The 20,378-nt window shown below is 43.2% G+C and overlaps 1 protein-coding gene across 2 annotated transcripts in view; it reads right to left on the bottom strand.

The window, feature by feature from the left end:
• Positions 1-1,138: 1,138 nt before the first annotated feature.
• The window catches only part of TXLNG (taxilin gamma), a 52,920-nt gene continuing 33,680 nt past the window's right edge, over positions 1,139-20,378 (bottom strand). The window contains exons 4-11 of one of the 2 annotated variants that reach the window (XM_032620338.1): positions 18,069-18,239; positions 16,242-16,436; positions 13,747-13,866; positions 11,998-12,072; positions 6,020-6,112; positions 5,281-5,376; positions 4,153-4,263; positions 1,139-3,853 (exon numbers count right to left, since the gene is read on the bottom strand). In XM_032620338.1, coding sequence (XP_032476229.1) covers positions 3,809-3,853; positions 4,153-4,263; positions 5,281-5,376; positions 6,020-6,112; positions 11,998-12,072; positions 13,747-13,866; positions 16,242-16,436; positions 18,069-18,239 — 906 coding nt within the window. In that variant the 3' untranslated portion in view covers positions 1,139-3,808. Of the gene's footprint in view, positions 4,264-5,280; positions 5,377-6,019; positions 6,113-11,997; positions 12,073-13,746; positions 13,867-16,241; positions 16,437-18,068; positions 18,240-20,378 lie in introns of both variants that reach the window. The other variant, XM_032620336.1, reaches the window with a different exon arrangement.

The following is a 20,378-nucleotide window of genomic DNA, read 5'->3' as shown; positions in this document are numbered from 1 at the left end:
CAGACGTGGGAAGAAGTTAGGTGTATTTTGTGCTTGATTGGTGAATCTAGAACTACCTAAAACTTAATGTCATTTGACCCATATGCTATTTCTGCCTTAACTTGGGCAGCTTTAAACGAACACGAGATTTCTCCCCAAGAAAGAAAAGCTTGTGTGGCAGGTGAGCAAAGGGGACAGACTGGCCTGCAGCTTGGCCCTCAACCTCTTCTGTGAGGCCTGCCAGCTAGGGATGGTTTTCGCATTGACTTTTTTAAAGAAATATTTTTTAAGCATTTTATTGAGTGAGTGAGTGAGTCAGTCAGTCACACTGCACATTCCCTGACCAGGGACTGAACCTGGGCCCCAGGCAGTGAAAGCGTAGAGTCCTAACCACTGGCCAGCCAGGGAATTCTCTACATTGATTTTTTTTTTTTTTTTTGCGGTATGCGGGCCTCTCACTGCTGTGGCCTCTCCCACTGCGGAGCACAGGCTCCGGACGCGCAGGCTCAGCGGCCACGGCGCACGGGCCCAGCAGCTCCGCGGCATGTGGGATCCTCCCGGACCGGGACACGAACCAGCGTCCCCTGCATCGGCAGGCGGACCCCCAACCACTGCGCCACCAGGGAAGCCCTCTACATTGATTTTTAAAGGTGGTTTGTTGTTTAGGAAGAAACAACCACAGTAATCCTAAAATACTTACTTGCTGACTTACTGACTGACACTGACTTACAGGAAAAGTTTGCCAACTCCTTCGTATATTTGACTATACGTGCTTAAATACTTTTTGTTCACCATCAAATAAGGTCTTTTCTATGTGCCCCTGTGTACATACCTACTCTCCTGCTGTTGAGATAGGTACACCCTGGAATGTGCTAAGAGCGCCCAAACTGAAGAAATCCAGTCCTTGTAGATTTTTGAGGCTCTGACAGCAACTACACTGTAGAGTTTTCCTAGTCCTCTATTTTAGAGGTTAAAAAAAGGGTCTGGCTACATAAAACTCATCTTCTGTCACCCAATCTGAGTGGCCGGTGCCCCATCTTCTTTCTTGAATCATACAATAATGAAACTTTTTTAAGGCACAAGGAACAGTATCTACAACTGTCTTTGCACTTGATCGGCATTAAGGTCACATGGGCAACAAAAGAATACACAGAAGCTGTTAAGTTTATCATACATATTTACTTAATCTATACAGAATTGAGTAGATAAAATCAGATTCACATTAGTGAAAAATCTCTACAAAATGTCTTTGAAAAGCAAAACAAGACTGCCTCTTAACAATTCGTATCCTCATGAAAGACGTGGGCTGTAAAAATAAAGCAGTGTGTTTAGCACAAACTAGAAGATATCTGCATCATTTTTTCACAGTTATTTCCATCTACAGTCGGAAAGAGGTAGATTTTTCTGCAACACCTGAGAATTGAATTGATAACCAGGTGTAGTAAAGGCAGTTGCATACATAACTAAAAAATACTGGTCTCAAGACCAAGAAATGTACTCCTACAAGTCTGAGGATGAAATGGTCCATTATCCAAGACCCAAGTTTTCTCTACTCCTTGGAGTCTCCTGCCACTATAAATAATATACATCAAGATTCCATGATGGTGCAGCAAATGCAGTTGAAGCAAATTTGACATTTCAATCTTTCCTGGGCCAGCCTTAGTAGCATTACAGTGTTCTAGAATGTGGTAGAAACCGGGTGCGCTACAAAGCCACAACACTGGGCTGGCGAGGTGATTGCTTTAGGAGCGTGTCCTTCTCAGAGGGTCCCGTTTGTATTTATTCACAGGGTAATGGAAGGAGAGATTCTGAAAGGATGCCAAATGCACCCCAGAGAGAATCCATGTCCTTTAAACACCATGAGAGCATCTAGCTAAAAATACACAGTAAGCCAAAAGCAGCAGGCCAAGTACTGTAAATCATGTCGCTTTACAAAGCCCTTGAAAATACGCAACAGGTCCGTTACAACCTTCCACACAGGACAAGCACCACAAAGAAACGTGGCGGGCTACACAAATGGCTTAAGATGGTAAGAGCTGTACATCCAGCAGAGCGCTTGTGAAATGGGATCATTAGTACCAATTTTACAGTAGAGTGTATTTCTGATGTATACCTCCATTTCCTCTCAGGGAAATGAGTCCAATGTTTCATTTAGTAACCGAAGGGGGTATCTATAAAAGGCTGCTGGAGGAGGATGTGTTTGTTTTTGCTTCCGACTCATTTGCACAGTAATTAGATAACCAACTTTGTGGGTTTCTTTTCCTTCACTGTCTGGCCCTTTGATTAACATGACTGATGGCAGAAGCTTAGATATAATCCGCCACTCCAGGCGCTGTTGCCTATCTATTGGACAGTTTTCAATTCTTCAACCCAGTTTAGACTATGAACGTGACAGGACAAATAAAACTTTAACAAAGAGAAAAACCCTTTTAACTGGACAGAAGGGAGTTTATTCGGTCCAGTAAGCAATATAAAAGTGTCAGTTTGATAGTTTTGCTCAGTGGAATGTGCTTAACATCAGTTCTAATAGAGCCTTTTTATTTCATAAAGTATTTCAATGCAAATTATACCAGGGACAAAGTCAAAACTCTCATCAGTGCAGCCTGGTTAATGATGTGTGTATAAACTCGACCACATGTGACACTGTGAAGAACAAAGGAAGTTAGCAAATCCAAAAGTGATGTGCTGCATTTCCGAAGTCCCCCATTCCAAGTGTAGACACCTTGATAATACTGGTTTTTACTAAAAAAAAAAAAACCAAAAAAAACTCTAGAAAAGGGGCAGAAACAGACTGAAAGCATAAGTAATAGATCCTGGCTACTCTCTGCCAAGTTTCCTCAAAGTTAAAAATGCTGGTTCCAGTCTTTGTTTTAGAAATGGAATCAGTTTCATTCAGTTAGCATGATCATAATTAAAATTCCCTTTAAAAAACCCTGGAGAACGGTGCTGTTTGGACTGTCGGAACAGTTGGACACCAACTTTCAAGCAGCCAGAAGGTAGTGGAGGGACTTCCGCTTAAGGAAAGCTACACATGATTTTATCCTCATCGTCTTACACTGACTGACAAAGGACTGTCAGTGGCAGCTCTCCGTGGGAAGTGGAGGATGCGCACCCAAGTCCCAAGTGAAAAGCAAACAAACCACCAGGCTCCCCACACAGCGGGCATCCAGGTGGTCCAAATTCAGATACTGCTTCTATCCTGAAAACAGCGGTGGGACTGTTTTTAATCATATAAACGTTAGCCCTGTCTCTCCAAGGATTTGCCTGTATATACTACTTTGTTTAAAAGTTACACCTTTATGTACATATTCTGCCAAAACCAAGTCTAGGCTTGCAGCCACCTCAATTTGTCAAGTGATATAAATATCAAAAAGCTAACTTGAATCAAATATGCTATGCTTGTTTCTGACCCAAGCCTAGAGTTTTATTTTTACTTGGCATTTAAAATGGGCTATTAGACAAATATCATCTTGATATTTTTCTTTGAGTAATATTAATTGCGGGAGGGGCAGGATGTTTAAACGAGTATTGTTTTCACATCAGGAACCATTATCAGGGACTTCCCTGGCGGTCCAGTGGTTAGGACTGGTTCAATCCCTCGTCAGGGAACGAAGATCCCACAAGGCGCGGGGCGGGGGTGGGGGTGGGGAACCGTTATCAGAACAAAGTTCCCTTGTAATGGTCAGCCCTGGTGAGTGACATTTTAATTCGGACAATTCTGTGCAAGCAGCAGGGGAGAGGGAGAAAGGCAATGAGCACATGCATTCCGATGAAGGGGAAAGAGGCAGATGTGCAACACAGCTGAGGAAAATGTAGAGAGTAAAACTATTCAAACCTGCCAAGCAGCCTCCTGTACCACATAAGTCCAGTAGTTCTAAGAAAATACAGATATGGTAGAAAAAGTAAGAAAATTTTCACCACAAAACCAAGTTACTACTAACAGAGAAAGTTATACACAAAATAGAGCTCTCGATACAGTGATCATACTTGATCTCAGTCAACTGACTCGATGCTGGGCCCAGCACCCAGGGACTCGGCCTCCGGGCTGACACGGGCAGTGCTTTGCCAGGCGGCGCTGGGCTCCCCGGCAGAAGCCGGGGCAGCGCAGGGCTGGGCCCCGGGCGGCGCTGGGCCCCCGCCCGCCGCCCTCCCCGAGACCTGCTCCTTCAGCACCTCGACCTTCTCACTGAGCTCGTTCCTCTCCGTCTGCAGGGCCCGGCACAGCTTCTCCAGCCGTTCCAGTTTTATGTGAAAGGCCTTGTACTCTTTATCTCGCACAGTTTTCTGCAAAGAGGAAAAAGCAGGATTTATGTAACCCAACTGAATACAAGTTAGGTTACCGGATACAACAAATTTAAGTCTTTTGAGCCACTTGTTGGTCACCTCTTGAACATGTTCAGTTTCTTCAACACCTCCCAACGTCCCGCCTGCCTTCTGCACACATAGCTACAGACACCAATTAACGTGGTTCTGGGGTGACAAAATGAAATTCCCCGTCATGTTTCTTAAAAAGAACCAAAGCTGGGCTTCCCTGGTGGCGCAGTGGTTGAGAGTCTGCCTGCCGATGCAGGGGACACGGTGTCCCGGTCCGGGAAGATCCCACACGCCGCAGAGCGGCTGGGCCCGTGAGCCATGGCCGCTGACCCTGCGCGCCCGGAGCCTGTGCTCCGCAACGGGAGAGGCCACAACAGTGAGAGGCCCGCGTACCGCAAAAAAAAAAAGACCAAAGCCCACTTTTTTTTTTTTTTTTTCCAAAGCCCACTTTTAAAAGCATTTTGTATTGATGAAATTACTAAGGAAACTGAAGATACTCACCACCAAAGACTAGTGGATAAAAAATGAAGGGCCTGCTTAAAAAAGAGGACTCATCTTATTTCCACCTAGATTTCTCTTGTTTTTGCCAATCCTCAGATGAGAACAGGATTTAAGGTGTGATATTTAGTGTTTGCAAACAGTACATCTCAGCTTCATAAGACTGGCAAAAAGTACTATGCTACCTTTTCAGAAAGAGTAAGTCGAGGTGGAGAGAGAGGCACCCGAGTCAGTGGCCTGTGCTGGCCAGGTGGGCGCCTGGTCAGAAGGCAGATTCCCCGACCCTCAGCCCCAGACCCAGTCAATCAAACGCCGGCTGAGCGGTGGGAAAGCCCACATCACCTGGGGCTCTAGCTGCGACTCCTGCCGGGACAGATCCCACTCAGCAGCTCTGGCCAGAGCCGTCGGCTAGGACGGCAGTGTCACAAGGCACATCCCCCTGCCCTGTCAGCTACCTGAACATTATGAGCCCGCGGGAAACCACCTCACCTCTTCAGCCATTTGCAGAAGTGCTTTGTTATTGTTTTCCCATTTGGTCCGCCATATTATCGTTTCTTTTTCCAGTTTTTTAATTTTCTTTGTCATCTGCGAATCGACACAATTGCAAATTTAAATTCAAGGTTCCCTTATCTCTACAGCCCGCCCCACCCCCTGACCGTGCGCATACGAGTTCTCAGTTTAATATCGAGGGTACCGCCTTCCTTATCACAGGCAGGAAAAAGAACCAGACGCCAAAAAATTGGTTTGCTTGAGGGAGAAAGAATTCAGTGGGAGTATAAACGAAGAAGAAGAAGGGAAAAAAAAAAGCTAAAAAGGTAGAAACACTGATCTGTATCGACCAACCAAAATACGTAGTTACTGTTCTGGGCTTGGTTGTCTTTAAATAATTTGATCTCCAAGGACATCGAGCTTTGTGAAAAGGGTGTGGGGTGGGGCTGGGAGGTATCACCTGAAGCAAATAAAGACACCGCTTTACGGCTAGCAACAAATTGTATTTAATAGAGGAGTTAACTTTAATAAAGACAACGGTGAGGGCCTAGAGATCACTAGCTTCATGGGGCACTACTGAGGGCAAAGTGACTAAACATGATGCCACTGGAGGATCAGAAGATATGAGATGAAGACAGTACAGTAAAAACATGAACTCATCCAAGTAGCAATCATGCTTAAAATAGCTTCTTATATAAATTCCCTTTTAGGCAATACTCCACTAAAAATAGGCAAATACCTTTTCCATTTCCTGCCGGAAGGTTGTAAACAGTTCATTACTTTTTGCCATGGTAGTCTGGAATTCTTCAAACTTATCCATATAAAGAGAAAGCTACAGAAAACAAGTATAAAAAATTCAGAGTTCTAGGTAAATGATTTAAAATCCCAAGCACTTTCAAAAAGAACGTAATATGGCTAAACGTTACCTGTTATAAGCGACAGAAATAAGAACAAATGCACACCCAATCCTCGACCCCAGACATCAATGGCTGCAGTTCTAAGAACCCACTGGAATGCACTGAAACTTAGGAAGTTATGTTAACCTCACCATCTTTAGATGAAACTGTTTAAAATGTACAAATATTAGCTCCATTCCGCCAATTATAATAAAAACTGAAGTATGTGGAATAGCTATAAGTTTCATACAATTAATCCTTTATGAACTACCTCCTCTCCTTATATTTGAAAAATTGTCCTTGGAAAAAGATCATTCTCTTAGAATACCACCTGCACAGTTCCTAGCTTGAAATCAGGGATATCTCTTTTCTTAATGTAGGCAGGAAAATGAAACAGAAGCCAAAGGATTGGTGTGGTTAGGGGAGAAAGAATTCAGTGGGAGTATAGTTAAGAGAAAAAAGCTGAAAGAAGTAGAAACAGCAATTTTTCTTTTAACTCCCACCCTTAAGGAATTTTTATTCTAGCTGGGAAAATAAGGCACTAACCGATAAGGCAAGCAGAATTTAGAACACAGAGTCACCTTCTCCCCCAGGACAGGAATTAACAGAAGCCAGGGGTGGGGGGAGGCTTGGTAGGGATCAGAATAGAATAGCTAGGGAAGCTCCTTGTGGCTGAGGCCCAAGCTAGGTCTCAAGGGCAGGCTGAATTATTTCATTTCAGACAAGGTGGGAACCCTGAGAGCCCACCTAATGTAACTGCATTATTTCAGGATGAGGAAACAGGCCTGGAGGAATAAAGTGCTTTGCTCAAGATCACACAGCACATATAAAGAGAGCGGAGAAGAAAAGATCACCAGCGGCCAAGAAACAGCGTCAGCGATGCCTGTCCACCTTCAGCAGTGCTGTGTGCAGAGCATAAAGAGAAACCAAGACCAGGGCGGGAGGGGAGATGCCCTGGGAGGGAGCGGAGCAGCCGGTGGAAAGACGGGAGGCCAGCTCTGCTGTGTGGGAAGGAGACGCGGACCAAAAGCAAGGCTACCAATGGCAACAGGCCAGGCGAAGCTATGATAAGACAGCCAAAGCATGCCCCCAGGAGGGGGAGGCTGAAGGCTGGGACCAACAGAAATTTCAGGGTGAAGAGAATAGCGCAGAGGATTTCCAAGCAGAGCAGTCCATAGAGGGGCACATGGTGACAGAGCCGCCAGGGCCGCTGGCCTGGGGTCGGAACAGCGGTGAGGCTCGGGCAGACTGGTAGAGCAGTTCCAGCACCTGAGGGAGATTAGAAGTTATGGCAGTCTTAGCATGGTCTGTTTTTATCAAAGATAGAACACCCAGGTGGACTGTCCCGTCAGAGTTCAATGCTGGCCCCCTCTGGGTAATGAGTAAGTGGCAACTACCATCTTGGACTTAAGGGCCTAGATTACAAAATTGGTCAGAACACACCAATAAGACTAAGGTCATCAACAAAGCCTGGAAACGGACATGGTGAGCAAGAGCAGAGAATGAGATGGACTCTTGGGAAGAACAGCACATTTGGGGAGCAGGAAAAGGAAGAGGCGGCAGCAAAGGAAACAAATTAACGATCAGATAACATGACTCAGGGCGACACAGATCACAGACAAAAGAAGCTGCACTGCTAACAGTACAACAGAACTGGAGCTGCCTGTGAACTCGGTAGAAGGGCCCTCTGGGGCCCTGCATTAAAGTCCATCTTCCAAAGCTATCTATAGACTTTTTATACATTTTCCACATTGATTCTCTTCTCCATTTATGTGGACAACTGAATTTATAGGGCTAATAAGGGGTTCAACGTTTCCTAGAAGCATTCTAGCACAATAACTTATGGTGGAAAGTTCAAAAGACTTCTTCAGTTTTCACTCTAAGTTAGGCTAGCTTTATAGGAAACGAGTGTCACCACGCTATAAAACGCACCCAAAGACAAACAGCACTCAAAAAGTGTGTTCATAAAGATTCAGGCCAGTCTGCATTTTAGAACTAATCTAGAGTCCTTACATTTAAAAAACTTGTTACATAATAAACTTTCAAAATGAGTAATACATTTTTTCATCAAAATGTAATCTGGTTTTCTGAGAAGGGGTGAATTGTAGGTACAAATGCCTAATTTCACCTGTCTGTGAAGACATGGGAAGTCCTTCCTGTACCTCTTCTTTGAGTGGGGAGGCATCTGCTACCCTTACTCCACACAAGGCACCACAGAGAAAGACTGCATTAGAACAAACCAAAGGGGTCTGGACTGAAAAGCAGGGAGGCAACGAAGAAAAGCCTAGGCCTAGACAGCTTCATGGGTGAATTCTACCAAACACTGAAAGAAGAACAAACACCAATTCTTATCAAACTCTTCCCAAAAAGTGAAGAGAAGGGAATACTGCTGAACTCATTCTACAAGGCCAGCACTGCCCTGATACCAAAGCCAGATAAGACAGTACAGGCCAGATAAGAAAACTATAAGGATGGTTCAACATAGGCAAATCAATAAATGCGACACACCACGTTAATACAATAGAATGAAAGACAAAAATCGTATGATCTAATAGATGCAGAAAATGCATGTGGTAAAATTCAACATAAATTCATGATAAAAATGCTTAACAGGGAATCCCTGGTGGTCCAATGGTTAGGAACCTGCGCTTTCACTGCCAAGGGCACGGATTCAATCCTTGGTCAGGGAACTAAGATCCCACAAGCCGCGTAGTGCAGCCAAGACGAAACAAAGCAAAACAAACAAAAAAACGCTCAACAAACTGGGTACAAGGAAGGAACATACTTAATATAATAAAGGCCATATATGACAGAGCCACAGCTAACATCACACTCAAGTCAGTTGAAGGCTGAAAGCTTTCCCTCTGAGATCAGGAACAAGATAGGATGCCCACTCTCACCACTTCTATTCAACACAATAGTGAAATTCCTAGCCTGAGCAATTAAACAAGAAATAAACAGCATCCAAATCAGAAAGGAATAAGCAAAACTGTCTGTTTGCTGATGACATGATCTTATATATAGAAAATCCTGAAGACCCCACAAAAAAACTGGTAGAATAAATTCAGTAAGGTTTCGGGATACAAAATCAACATACAGAAATCAGTTATGTTTCTATACACTAACAACAAAATATCTGAAAAAGGATTAAATAGAAATAAATAAAATAATCCTATTTTCTATAGCATTAAAAAAATACTTAGGAATACATTTAACCAAGGAAATGAAAAATCTATACACTGAAAACTGTAAGACATTGATGAAAGAAATTGAAGAAGAGAAAAATAAGTGGAAAGGTACCCTGTGTTCATGGATCAGAAGAGTAAATATTGTTAAAAATGTCCATACTAGCCAAAGCGCTATCAAAATTCCAATGGCATTTGCCATAGAAATAGAACAAATAATCCTAGAATCTGTATGGAACCACAAAAAACAAACAAACAAAACAAAATAGCCAAAGCAATCTTGAGAAAACAAAGCTAGAGGTATTATACTCCCTGATTTCAAGCTTTATTACAAAGCTATAGTAACCAGAACAATATACTATGGGCATAAAAGCAGAGACACAGACCAACGGGTCAGAACTGAGAGCCCCCCAAAAAAACCCACACAGGGACTTCTCTGGTGGCGCAGTGCTTAAGAATCCGCCTGCCAAGGCAGGGGACATGGGTTTGAGCCCTGGTCCAGGAAGATCCCACATGCTGCGGAGCAACTAAGCCCGTGTGCCACAACTACTGAGCCCATGTGCCACAACTACTGAAGCCCACGCGCCTAGAGCCCATGCTCTGCAACAAGAGAAGCCACCGTGATGAGAGGCCTGTGCAACACAATGAAGAGTAGCCCCTGCTCATCGCAACTAGAGAAAGCCTGCGCACAGCAACGAAGACCCAACGCAGCCAAAAATAAATAAATAAAATTTAAACAAAACAAAAATAAACCCACACAAATATGGTCAATAATATTTGACAAATATGGTCAATAATATTTGACAATAATATTCTTGGCTCAAGTATTTCAGCCAAGAATACTCAATGGGGAAAGGAAAGTATCTACAATAAAAGGTGTTGGGAAAACTGGATAACCACATGCAGAGGAATGAAACTGGACTGCTATCTTGTACCAGTCACAAAAATTAACTTGAAATAGGTTAAGGACTTAAACAGGAGATATGAAACTGTAAAACTCCTAGAAGAAAACATAGGTTAAAAAGATCCTTGACAGTGGTCTTGGCAATGAATTTTTGGATATGACAACAAAAGCACAAGCAACAAAAGCAAAAATCAACACGTGGGACTACATCAAACTAAAAAGCTTCTGCACAAAAACAATCAACAGAATGAAAAGGCAATCTACAGAATGGGAGAAAATATCTGCAAACCATATATATCTGATAAAGGGTTAATATCCAAAATATATAAGGAACTCATACAACTCAATAGCAAAAAATTTAAAAAAATTTTTAATTTTTAAAATTTTAATTTAAAAACCAGCTTGAATAGACATTTTTCCAAAGACATACAAATGGCCAACAAGTACATGAAAAGGTGCTCAGCATCACTGGTCATCAAGGAAATAGAAATCAAAACCACAGTAAGATATCACCTCACACCTGTTAACAAATGCTGGCGAGGGTGTGGAGAAAAGGGAACCTTGTGCACCGTCAGTGGAATTGTAAACTGCTGCAGCCACTATGGAAAACAGTATAAAGACTCCTCAAAAAATTAAAAATAGAACCACCATATGATTCAGAAATTCCACTTCTGGGTATATATATATCCAAAAGAAATGAAAACAGGATCTCAAAGAGATATCAGCACTCCCATGTTCATTGCAGCATTATTCACAATAGCCAAGATATGGAAGAAACCTAAGTGTCCATCAACATATAACTGTATAAAGAAGATGTGATGTATATACACAATGGAGTATTATTCAGCCATAAGAAAGAAGAAAATCTTACAATTTGTGACACAGTGGATGGGCTTTGAGGGCATTATGCTAAGTGAAATAAGTGAGACACAGGAAGACAAATACTAAATACCGTATGATATCACTTACCAGTAGAATCTAAAAAAGCCAAACTCTAAGAAACAGAGTAGAATGGTGGTTGCCAGAGGTGGAGGGCGGGGAGAAAGGGGAAGATGTTGGTCAAAGGGTACAAACTTTCAATCAGAAGATGAATATGTTCCAGGGATCTCATGTACAGCATGGTGGCTATAGTGAACAATACTGTACAGAGGAAGGAAGGGAGGGAGGGAGGAAGGAAAGTTGGGGGCCCCCATTAAGGTGGCCACCACCTCCATACTCTACCTGGGAGTGGAAATGCATGATCAATAGGCAGTTTTTTAAAATAGGTTACAGGCTCATAGCACAAAATTCTAAAGATTTTACGTTACACTATATGAAAATGCCATTTTGTAGGTCAAATAAGTATCAGCAATTTCATATGGTTCAACCTCACAAAAAAGAACTAAAATCTGAAGATTTATCAGTTTTTCTTTAGCAGGAAATTAGCTGACACACATGGGGACAGAGAAAGGGAGGAAATACGTGTGATACTGGAAGGAGGACCTGCACATAGCGGGACAAACTGTCCCATCTGCCTGATTCCTGGGACCGAGTGCTAAAACCAGGAAAGTCCTAGGCAAATCAGGATGAGGTGGTCGCCCTAAATGAAGATGAAAACTCCAAGAGGGACGTGTGATCTACTCTCAGGTCTGCTGGGAACAAGCAAAATCATCTTAGAGGAGATTCAAGGTATGTATCAAATGAACCATAGATTTTTTTCTTACAAATTCTACTACCCCTGCTGTCAAGTTACCTGCTGTTTTAGTTGTACTTCTTGTTGTTTCATTTGTTCATATTTGTGTCTTGATTCCGTTGCTTCTTTTAATAACTAGAAGACAGAAACATTCTGGCAAAATACTAATAGTCATTACAAATACGACTACAACGTCCAACGACCAGATAGTTAGGCTTAACCCTTCCGCTCATTATTTTAGCAAGAACCACGACTCCATGAATGAAACATTCTGTCACATCAATTGCTAATTACCTGTATCTTTGATCTGTTCCATTGTTAACACTTAGGAATGTAGGAATACTCTTTTATTGCTTAGAAGTACCACCCAGGAGGCCTAATAATAGGTTTACAAAGCTCAGGGTTAAACTGTTGTCTTTTAGATGAAAATAATGAGAAGTCTAGTGTTGAACAGAAAACATGGCTGAGAATCTCGACATTATCTGGGTCATTTAGAAAGCCCCTCTGGGACGTCCCTGGCGGTCCAGTGGTTAAGACTCTGCGCTTCCACTGCAGGGGGCACAGGTTCGATCCCTGGTCAGGGAACTAAGATCCCGCATGCTATGTGGTGTGGCCAAAAAAGAAAAAAAAATTAGAAAGCCCCTCTGCTCCATGAGAGGCAAGATGAGACATTGTATGGAGCAAAACAATGAAATCAGGAACCTGGTTTCTGATCACTTTTTTTTTAAAGCTGGGGGTGGGGGTGGGGGGTGGTGATGGGATGGGAGCTTTAATTTATATACTTGAGTTTAAGAAAATTATGTAGTGAAATTGCATAGTAGGCAGCTGTAAAATTCAGTCCCTGAAGTAAAATGTCACACTTAGTCCAGTAGGTTTTGAAAAGTCCTTAAAACCAACCAGAAATAGATGTATCGTATGTATTTATTTAAATATGTGTATCATATTTCTATTCTAACTTGGGAAATGACAACTGTCTCTTCAGTTATGCATAGGACGGCGCTGTCAGTTCACATGGAACGACCACGCTGTGTGAAAAATGTCTCTCTCTTAACCCTAGACTCGCACTCAGAGTGACATGTTCACATCATGAGGGCCATTCAGGACCCGAGTCTTCAGACCTGGCTCACCTCAGGGCCTAGGTTACTTAAGTGAAATCTGGGTGGGACCGTCCTCATTATCATAACCACTTCTAACTTTTTTTTTTTGGTTAAGCAGGTAAAGTTAAATTTGCATGTGTTAAATATACAAACCCAATGACATTCCACTGTATTCACAATTATTGACAGGCCATATAATCTGAGCACACATTCTGAGAATAATGCTGAGTGATTAGGATGTAGAGAATTCTGTTAAAGTTTTTCGGAAAATTATACCAGAGTAAACAAATAGTTTCCCTAGTTTCAAGTTACTTGTTTGAAATAAACTGTAACAGTATGAAGGACACCCATGTTTGGTAAGCTTGCTATTAAATCGAATCCCCAAATTTAATGTGTTAAATACTGATATAATTCTTAAACTTGGTGGCCATTATCTAAAAAGTGAAATAAATATTCTAAGCACAGGAAAGTCCAGTCAGTGCAGGTCTTTGCACTAACTTGGTCTAATCTCTCCAGTGTATCTTCTGTATATAAAGTTAAATAGAAAGAAAAGCTAATGTTTTCTAACACACACATGCCCTTCACAATCTACAGAAAAAAACAATTAGCACAACCCAGTGCTAATTTAAATGTAGAATAAGTTTAAATGTTTTAAATGGCTTTGGTTACAATTCTGGCAATCATTTCTTCTTTTAAGAAATTGCAGACTTACAAACTCTCTCTCTCTTTGATGTTTCTCATCAGCTTCTTTTATCAGCTGTGTCGTCTGCTGCAGTTTGGCGTCCACAAGCTGTTGCTGCAGTTCCTTATGTTTGAATACTTTATCAATGTGCTACGGGGAAAGTAAAATTTCTTCCGTCACTTAATGAAATAAGGGACAGAATGACGAGGAAATACGACACAAGTTACAAGACCTCACTCATGAGGCTGCTTTTCCTGCTAATACCACCAGGGCTAATACCAGCAAGGTGCCTGTCTGCGTGCTGTGCTGGCAGAAGCCTGTGTCGGCATCCCTCCCTCCGGAGATGGCCCAGCAGCACCTCAGCAGCCGGCCTCGTACTATTTCTGCCGTAAGGTAGAAATGAAGCTCTAATTGTATCAAGAAAAAGACGGCTACGGAGATCAAACTGTTAAACCCATAATACATCATACACATAATTACTGGATATTTTTTTCTCCCCATTAAATTTTCCCAAATCTCTCAATTGGAGGCAGCATGCTGTGATGGGAGGAATGGCCCCAGTCGAATACTCCCCCTTGCTGAACCTCAGTCCCCTCACCTCGGGGGGTAGCCACAACCACACTGCAGAACTGTAAAGGCCAAAGCAATGGCTATACTATGTCAGGTGCTTGGTGCCTGGCACTCATCAGATAAATGTGATAAAAGGTCATTATGATTTCCAAGTGAAATTATTAAGTGGTTATTTATGTACAATAAAGTCATCAGAACATCCCTCCCTGACCAAGGAAACAACATTCAATAATACTCAAACTGAATAAGGCTCACAGGTAATGTGATTTCAACACATATAGCTTTCAAATTTTCTACATCTATAATGTGGCAGACTGTCATATTAAACAACAAAACTAAAACAATAATTTTAAGAAAAGTGAGGGCTTTATAATCTAATAGAAAATTTATTCTCTAGGACAAAAAAAGTTTCTTCAACAAACACACTGTAAGAATAAAAAAGAGAGAAAAGGAAATGTTTATGTTAGAGACTTGATACACGTCAGCCAGTGAAGCAGATGGGCTTTATCTGGATGATTCAAATAGGTTTTTTCTTTTTTAAAAAAAAACGGGGAGACAATCGGAAAAATGTAAACGATGACTAGATTTTAATATTAAATAATTACTGCTAATTTTTTAGGTATGAAAATGGTATTGTGGTCACACCTAAAAATGAATCCTTAGTCTTTGTGAGGTACACCCTCAAATATATATGAATGGACTGATACCTTGGATTTGCTTCAAAATAACCCAGGGGAAAGTGATGGGAATATAGTTGAAACTGTGGTTTCATTTGCTAAAACCAGGTGATACAGTCTCTACTTTTCTTCGTTTATAATTTTCCATAATAATAAGGGGAAAAAAAGGTAAGCAAAAAGCATCGAGAGTGATAAAAAGAAAATCTTTTAAAAAACTAACAGTTTTTAAAGGGCTATATGGAAAACCCTAAATTAATAAAAAGTTTGCCTTGAAAACTGGATAAAATAACCCACAGAGATGCCACATTCTTTTTTTTTTTTTTTAAATCAGCTATTTTAATCTATCTCTATAAGGGATACAACACACATAAAGAGAACATTTTACTAACTTAAAAGGCAGGGAATGTGTCATTTAAAGAACCTAACCCTTTTGTTCCTGCCCATCTGACCTCTAAAAGGGAGGAACTTTAAAAAAGCACATGAGGGCTTCCCTGGTGGCGCAGTGGTTGAGAGTCCGCCTGCCGATGCAGGGGACACAGGTTCGTGCGCAAGTCCGGGAAGATCCCACATGCCGCGGAGCGGCTGGGCCCGTGAGCCATGGCCGCTGAGCCTGAGCGTCCGGAGCCTGTGCTCCGCAACGGGAGAGGCCACAACAGTGAGAGGCCCGTTTACCGCAAAAAAAAAAAAAAAAAAAAAAAAAGCACATGATCGCCTACTTGCGTTTAATCTAGACACCACGCCCAGACTTCTCAACTGGCTTGTAGAACTCTTAGTTGGAGGCCAGTGACCAAGATGAGGTGCCACAGACCCTTCCAGTTAACTTTTTACTTCAATTGGGTGTATAAGGGTTTAGAAATAGGTTCGTTTTTTCTCCCAAATACTATAAAACCTCCACTAAAAAAAAATATCTGAAACACAGGCATAATGGAATGATAGTGTAGACCATACAGATTATCACAGACGTCTAAAATACAGTGTAGTTTGGGGCCAGGTATTTACTCACTTTTAGTCTAGATAAGGGGAAAATCTGTGCTAAAATTACAATCTTCCAGAATCACACAGAAGATGGAAGACGAGTAGTGCTTAACACTGTCTCCAAGAAAACGCCTCACGCACCCAAATCCACTGACTTCCGGGCCATCGAGTATGGTCCCCACGAGTCCTGTGAGGGAAGGCCAGACTTCCACCATGCATACACAAAGGTTCTAAAACACCCTGGAGGAAGAGCTTTGGTGAATGCTTTTGGTTCGTAGTGAGGGGACACACCAGCTGCCCTACCTCCTCCCTCAGTGCGTACTGCTCGATGAGCTTCTTCAGCTTTTCGCCCAGCTCGACGTTCTCCTGGCGGAGCTTGGCGTTGTGTATGTCGTGTTGCTCCAGCTGTGCCTGGATTTCATTCAAAGTGATTTGGAAGTGTGCAGTGGCCTCTTTCCGTCTTTCTTCCTCCTCTCGTGCCTGCTGCATATTTTCTTCCTTATTATCCAAAACAATTCCTGTTAATCGTACAGACCTATAAGATGGCACAGACGCCCACAAAAGACACTACTGCCATGTGGGCTCACTGCTTGCTGCCCTGAAGTGCTGCTTCTGAACTAGAATTCCTTCCCTTTATTTAGGACCGGAAGGCTCTCGTTTGAAAGCAAGCAGCTTCTCCTAGGTAGATAATGAGAGAGGCGCCGCCTGCCCTGCTCTACAGTAAGCGCTCTGTGATCACGCTGAGAGACGAGGAAGGAGTCTTGCCAGGCAGCTAGCCCCCTCCACGCGGGCTTCCCAAACACCCTCCCCCCTGGCTAGTCCTGCAGGGCAGCATCTGAAATCAGCCGCAAGAGGGTGATCCCTTCCTGCCCTTTACTTTCTGGGTCACACCTTCTACTCCCTAGATGGCGAGGGACAAAAGGAATCTGCATCTTAAAAGCTTAGTCCCAACTCTTGCTCAGATCCAAGTGCTAAGAGACCTTTAGGTGTCTAGTGTCTGAAGCATTACCAGTCCAATCAAAGTGTGGACTTGCCATGGGGAAAAATTACCACTCAATTTCATGAACACCGAAATCCAAGGATTCAAAAGCAAAGAAAACCCAACGGCTCCCATATCAGGTAAAGATCCATTTCCTGAGGGCTCCTATGTTCTAGGGCCTTGGGTGCCTGCCATGGTGGGGGAGTCTCACGAGCAATGCGGCTCAGTCAAAATCACACCACAACTGCACACGAGGACAGGCCCACCCCTGTGTCTCTGCCTTCTTCCCTTCTTCCTCTGTTGGTACCAACTAACTTGTGGATACCCACTGCTTTGTCTTTTAATCAGCCGAGGAATAAGCGCTCTTCTAAAAGTACTTGGCAATGGGGAACTGGGACGGACAAGGGTGGCCGGTGATATAACCAATGAACAGCCCTTGAGGACCTCAGTGGGGCCTTTTCCCTTCCCTCAAGTCTGCTCCTACTCGGCTTCTCATTTCATGTCCACTTTTCACACGTGCTAATGAACGACCTCAGTGCTCAGCAGGAAACTGCAAATTTGAGCTTCCTAAGCCATGGCTCCTAGCGGGAAAGCTGTGGTCTAAACATCAATCTCATCTAGATTCCCCACGAGCAAGTATGAGCAAGTATGAGGTGCGTTAAGAAGCACAAGGCCAAGCAAAACAGAACAGTGGCATCCCTGTCTCCAAGGAGAGACAAGGATTTAGTTCAAATAGGTACACAGTGACTATAAATCAAGCTAAGCCAGACCCTCCTGAAAAACAGAAAACGGAAACAGACTTCCCTGGTGCTGCAGTGGTTAAGAATCCACCTGCCAATGCAGGGGAGAGTGTTTGAGCCCTGGTCCAGGAAGATCCCATATGCCGCGGAGCAACTAAGCCCGTACGTCGCAGTTACTGAGCCTGCGCTCTAGAGCCCTTGAGCCACAACCACTGAGGCCATGAGCCACAACTACTGAAGCCCGCACGCCTAGAGCCCGTGCTCCACAACAAGAGAAGCCCGTGCACTGCAACAAAGAGTAGCCCCTGCTCGCAGCAACTAGAGAAAGCCCGCGCACAGCAATGAAGATCCAGCACAGCTAAAAACAAATTTTAAAAAATTGAAAAAGAAAAACAAAAGGAACCAACTCACCTTTAACGTCTTATTGTGACGCTGAAGTTCCCTGCAAAGAGACTCGAGTTTGCTTCTTGCCAAGATAGCCTTGCTGTGTTCACTCTGCAAATGAACTTTCTCTTTCACGATCTGGGCTTGCTTCTTCTGCAGAATCTTCATTTGCTTCTGAACGTTCCTGCTCTCCTCCAGCTAAAAGTAATAAGCACTTTACATTTAGGAAATACAGCGAAAACCTTTGAGTTATGGCTGGAAGAATTACAATTAGAACTAAGGAATACATTTCCAAAAACCCACAGTATTGTAGTGTAATATTTTAACTGTTTCATGCCATGCTGCCCTGCCAACCTTCTCTTTTCCCATTATGATAGGAAAGTAAGCAAATGATTTAGGGTAGGAAAAAAACAATCTTAATCTCTTTATTTATTTATTAAAAACAAAAAAAATGACGTTTTTGGACTTTTTAGGAATCGACACCAGAAACTTTTACTTTCTTGAAAAACACACTCAAGCTACTTTATTGAAACAATCCTCCAAATTAGAACTCAATAAGCAGCACTCAGTTCTTTGCAAGTGAGAGGGGGCGCACTGCAACTGTAGGTTTGGAGCAAATGCATCTGTTTCAAGGTTACAGCAACACTAACAGATAAGATGGCAGCCTTACTGACCTGTTAACTGGAGAAGGAAAGGATGCTGAGTCACTATTTCAAGAGCAAGAGCGACACCTTGTGGCCTCTCAAAACATACCACACATCCTTACAGGCGAGATGCTTATAGCTATTAAAAACACCTTTACAGAAATCCCCCCGCCAGAAAATAATTTTGTTTTTGTAAAATACTCTCGTAAAGTAACCTTACTCAGGACCGTGGGCTGCAGGATCTGCACACACTATCAGTAACTCCACCGAGGGCTGGAACTCCCCCCACCCTCCCCGGATTCAAGGTAACCACAACCCTGAATCCTGGGGTCACTACTCCTTTGCTCTCCTCTGTATTTTATGTCATCCTTGTGTGGTCCTAAAAGAAATCGTTTTGTTTTTTGTTTTTGCATTTTTGCGGTACGCAGGCCTCTCATTGCTGTGGCCTCTCCCGCTGCGGAGCACAGGCTCCGGACGCGCAGGCTCAGCGGCCATGGCTCACAGGCCGAGCTGCTCCACGGCGTGTGGGATCTTCCCAGACCGGGACACGAACCGTGTCCCCTGCATCGGCAGGCGGACTCTCAACCACTGCACCACCAGGGAAGCCCAAGAAATCGTTTTGATTGTAGTTGTTCTGACTTTATTGTGGCTACTGCAACTGAAAAACCAAAATTTAAATTTTCTTTAATTTAAATGAACTCAAGGGACTTCCCTGGTGGTCTAGTGGTAAGGAATCTGCCTTACAGTGCAGGGGACTCGGGTTCGATACCTGGGCCAGGGAACTAAGATCCCACATGCCACGGGGCAACTAAGCCCGCACGACACAACTACTGAGCTTGCATGCCTCAGCTAGAGCCCACATATTGCAAACTGCAGAGCCCACGCGCCACAACTACAGAGCCCTCGTGCCCTGGAACCTGCGCACCACAACTAAAGAAGAGAAAACCCGTACGCCACAACTAGAGAAAAGCCTGCACACTACAACGAAGAGCCCAGGTGCCGCAACAAAGATCCCGCATGCTAAGACCCAACGCAGCCATAAATAAATAAGTAAATAAATATTTAAAAATTAAAATAAATGAATTCAAGATTAAATGGCCACATATGACTAGTGGCTACCATTCTGGACAGCACAGCTGAAGATTACACTGCTAGGATTCATTCAGATTGTTTGCATGTAGCTACAGAACAGGGACCAGCAAACTTACTCTGTAAATGGCCAGAAAGTAAATATGTTAGGCTTTGCAGGCCATAACATGTCAGTTGTGTTGTCACTGTCTTTTAAACAACACTTTTAAACAACAATTAAGTAAAACCATTCTTAGCTTGTGGTCAGTACAAAAACATGCCTTGCTGGCTTTGGCCCTCAGGTTGTATGCTATTTCACTTTTTTAAAACTATGCAAGGGGTTTTCCTGGTGGCGCAGTGGTTGAGAGTCCGCCTGCCGATGCAGGGGACATGGGTTCGTGCCCCGATCCGGGAAGATCCCACATGCCACGGAGCGGCTAGGCCCGTGAGTCATGGCCGCTGAGCCTGCGCGTCCGGAGCCTGTGCTCCGCAACGGGAGAGGCCACACCAGTGAGAGGCCCGCGTACTGCAATCAATCAATCAATCAATAAATGTTCTGTTGCACATGACAATGGAACACTGTTTTCCAGAGTGGCCAGCACATTAACTCGCACACCAGCAATTT

Source organism: Phocoena sinus, chromosome X (assembly GCF_008692025.1).
Source record: "Phocoena sinus isolate mPhoSin1 chromosome X, mPhoSin1.pri, whole genome shotgun sequence".
Taxonomy (NCBI): domain Eukaryota; kingdom Metazoa; phylum Chordata; class Mammalia; order Artiodactyla; family Phocoenidae; genus Phocoena; species Phocoena sinus.
This window is presented reverse-complemented; position numbering and strand designations above follow the sequence as displayed.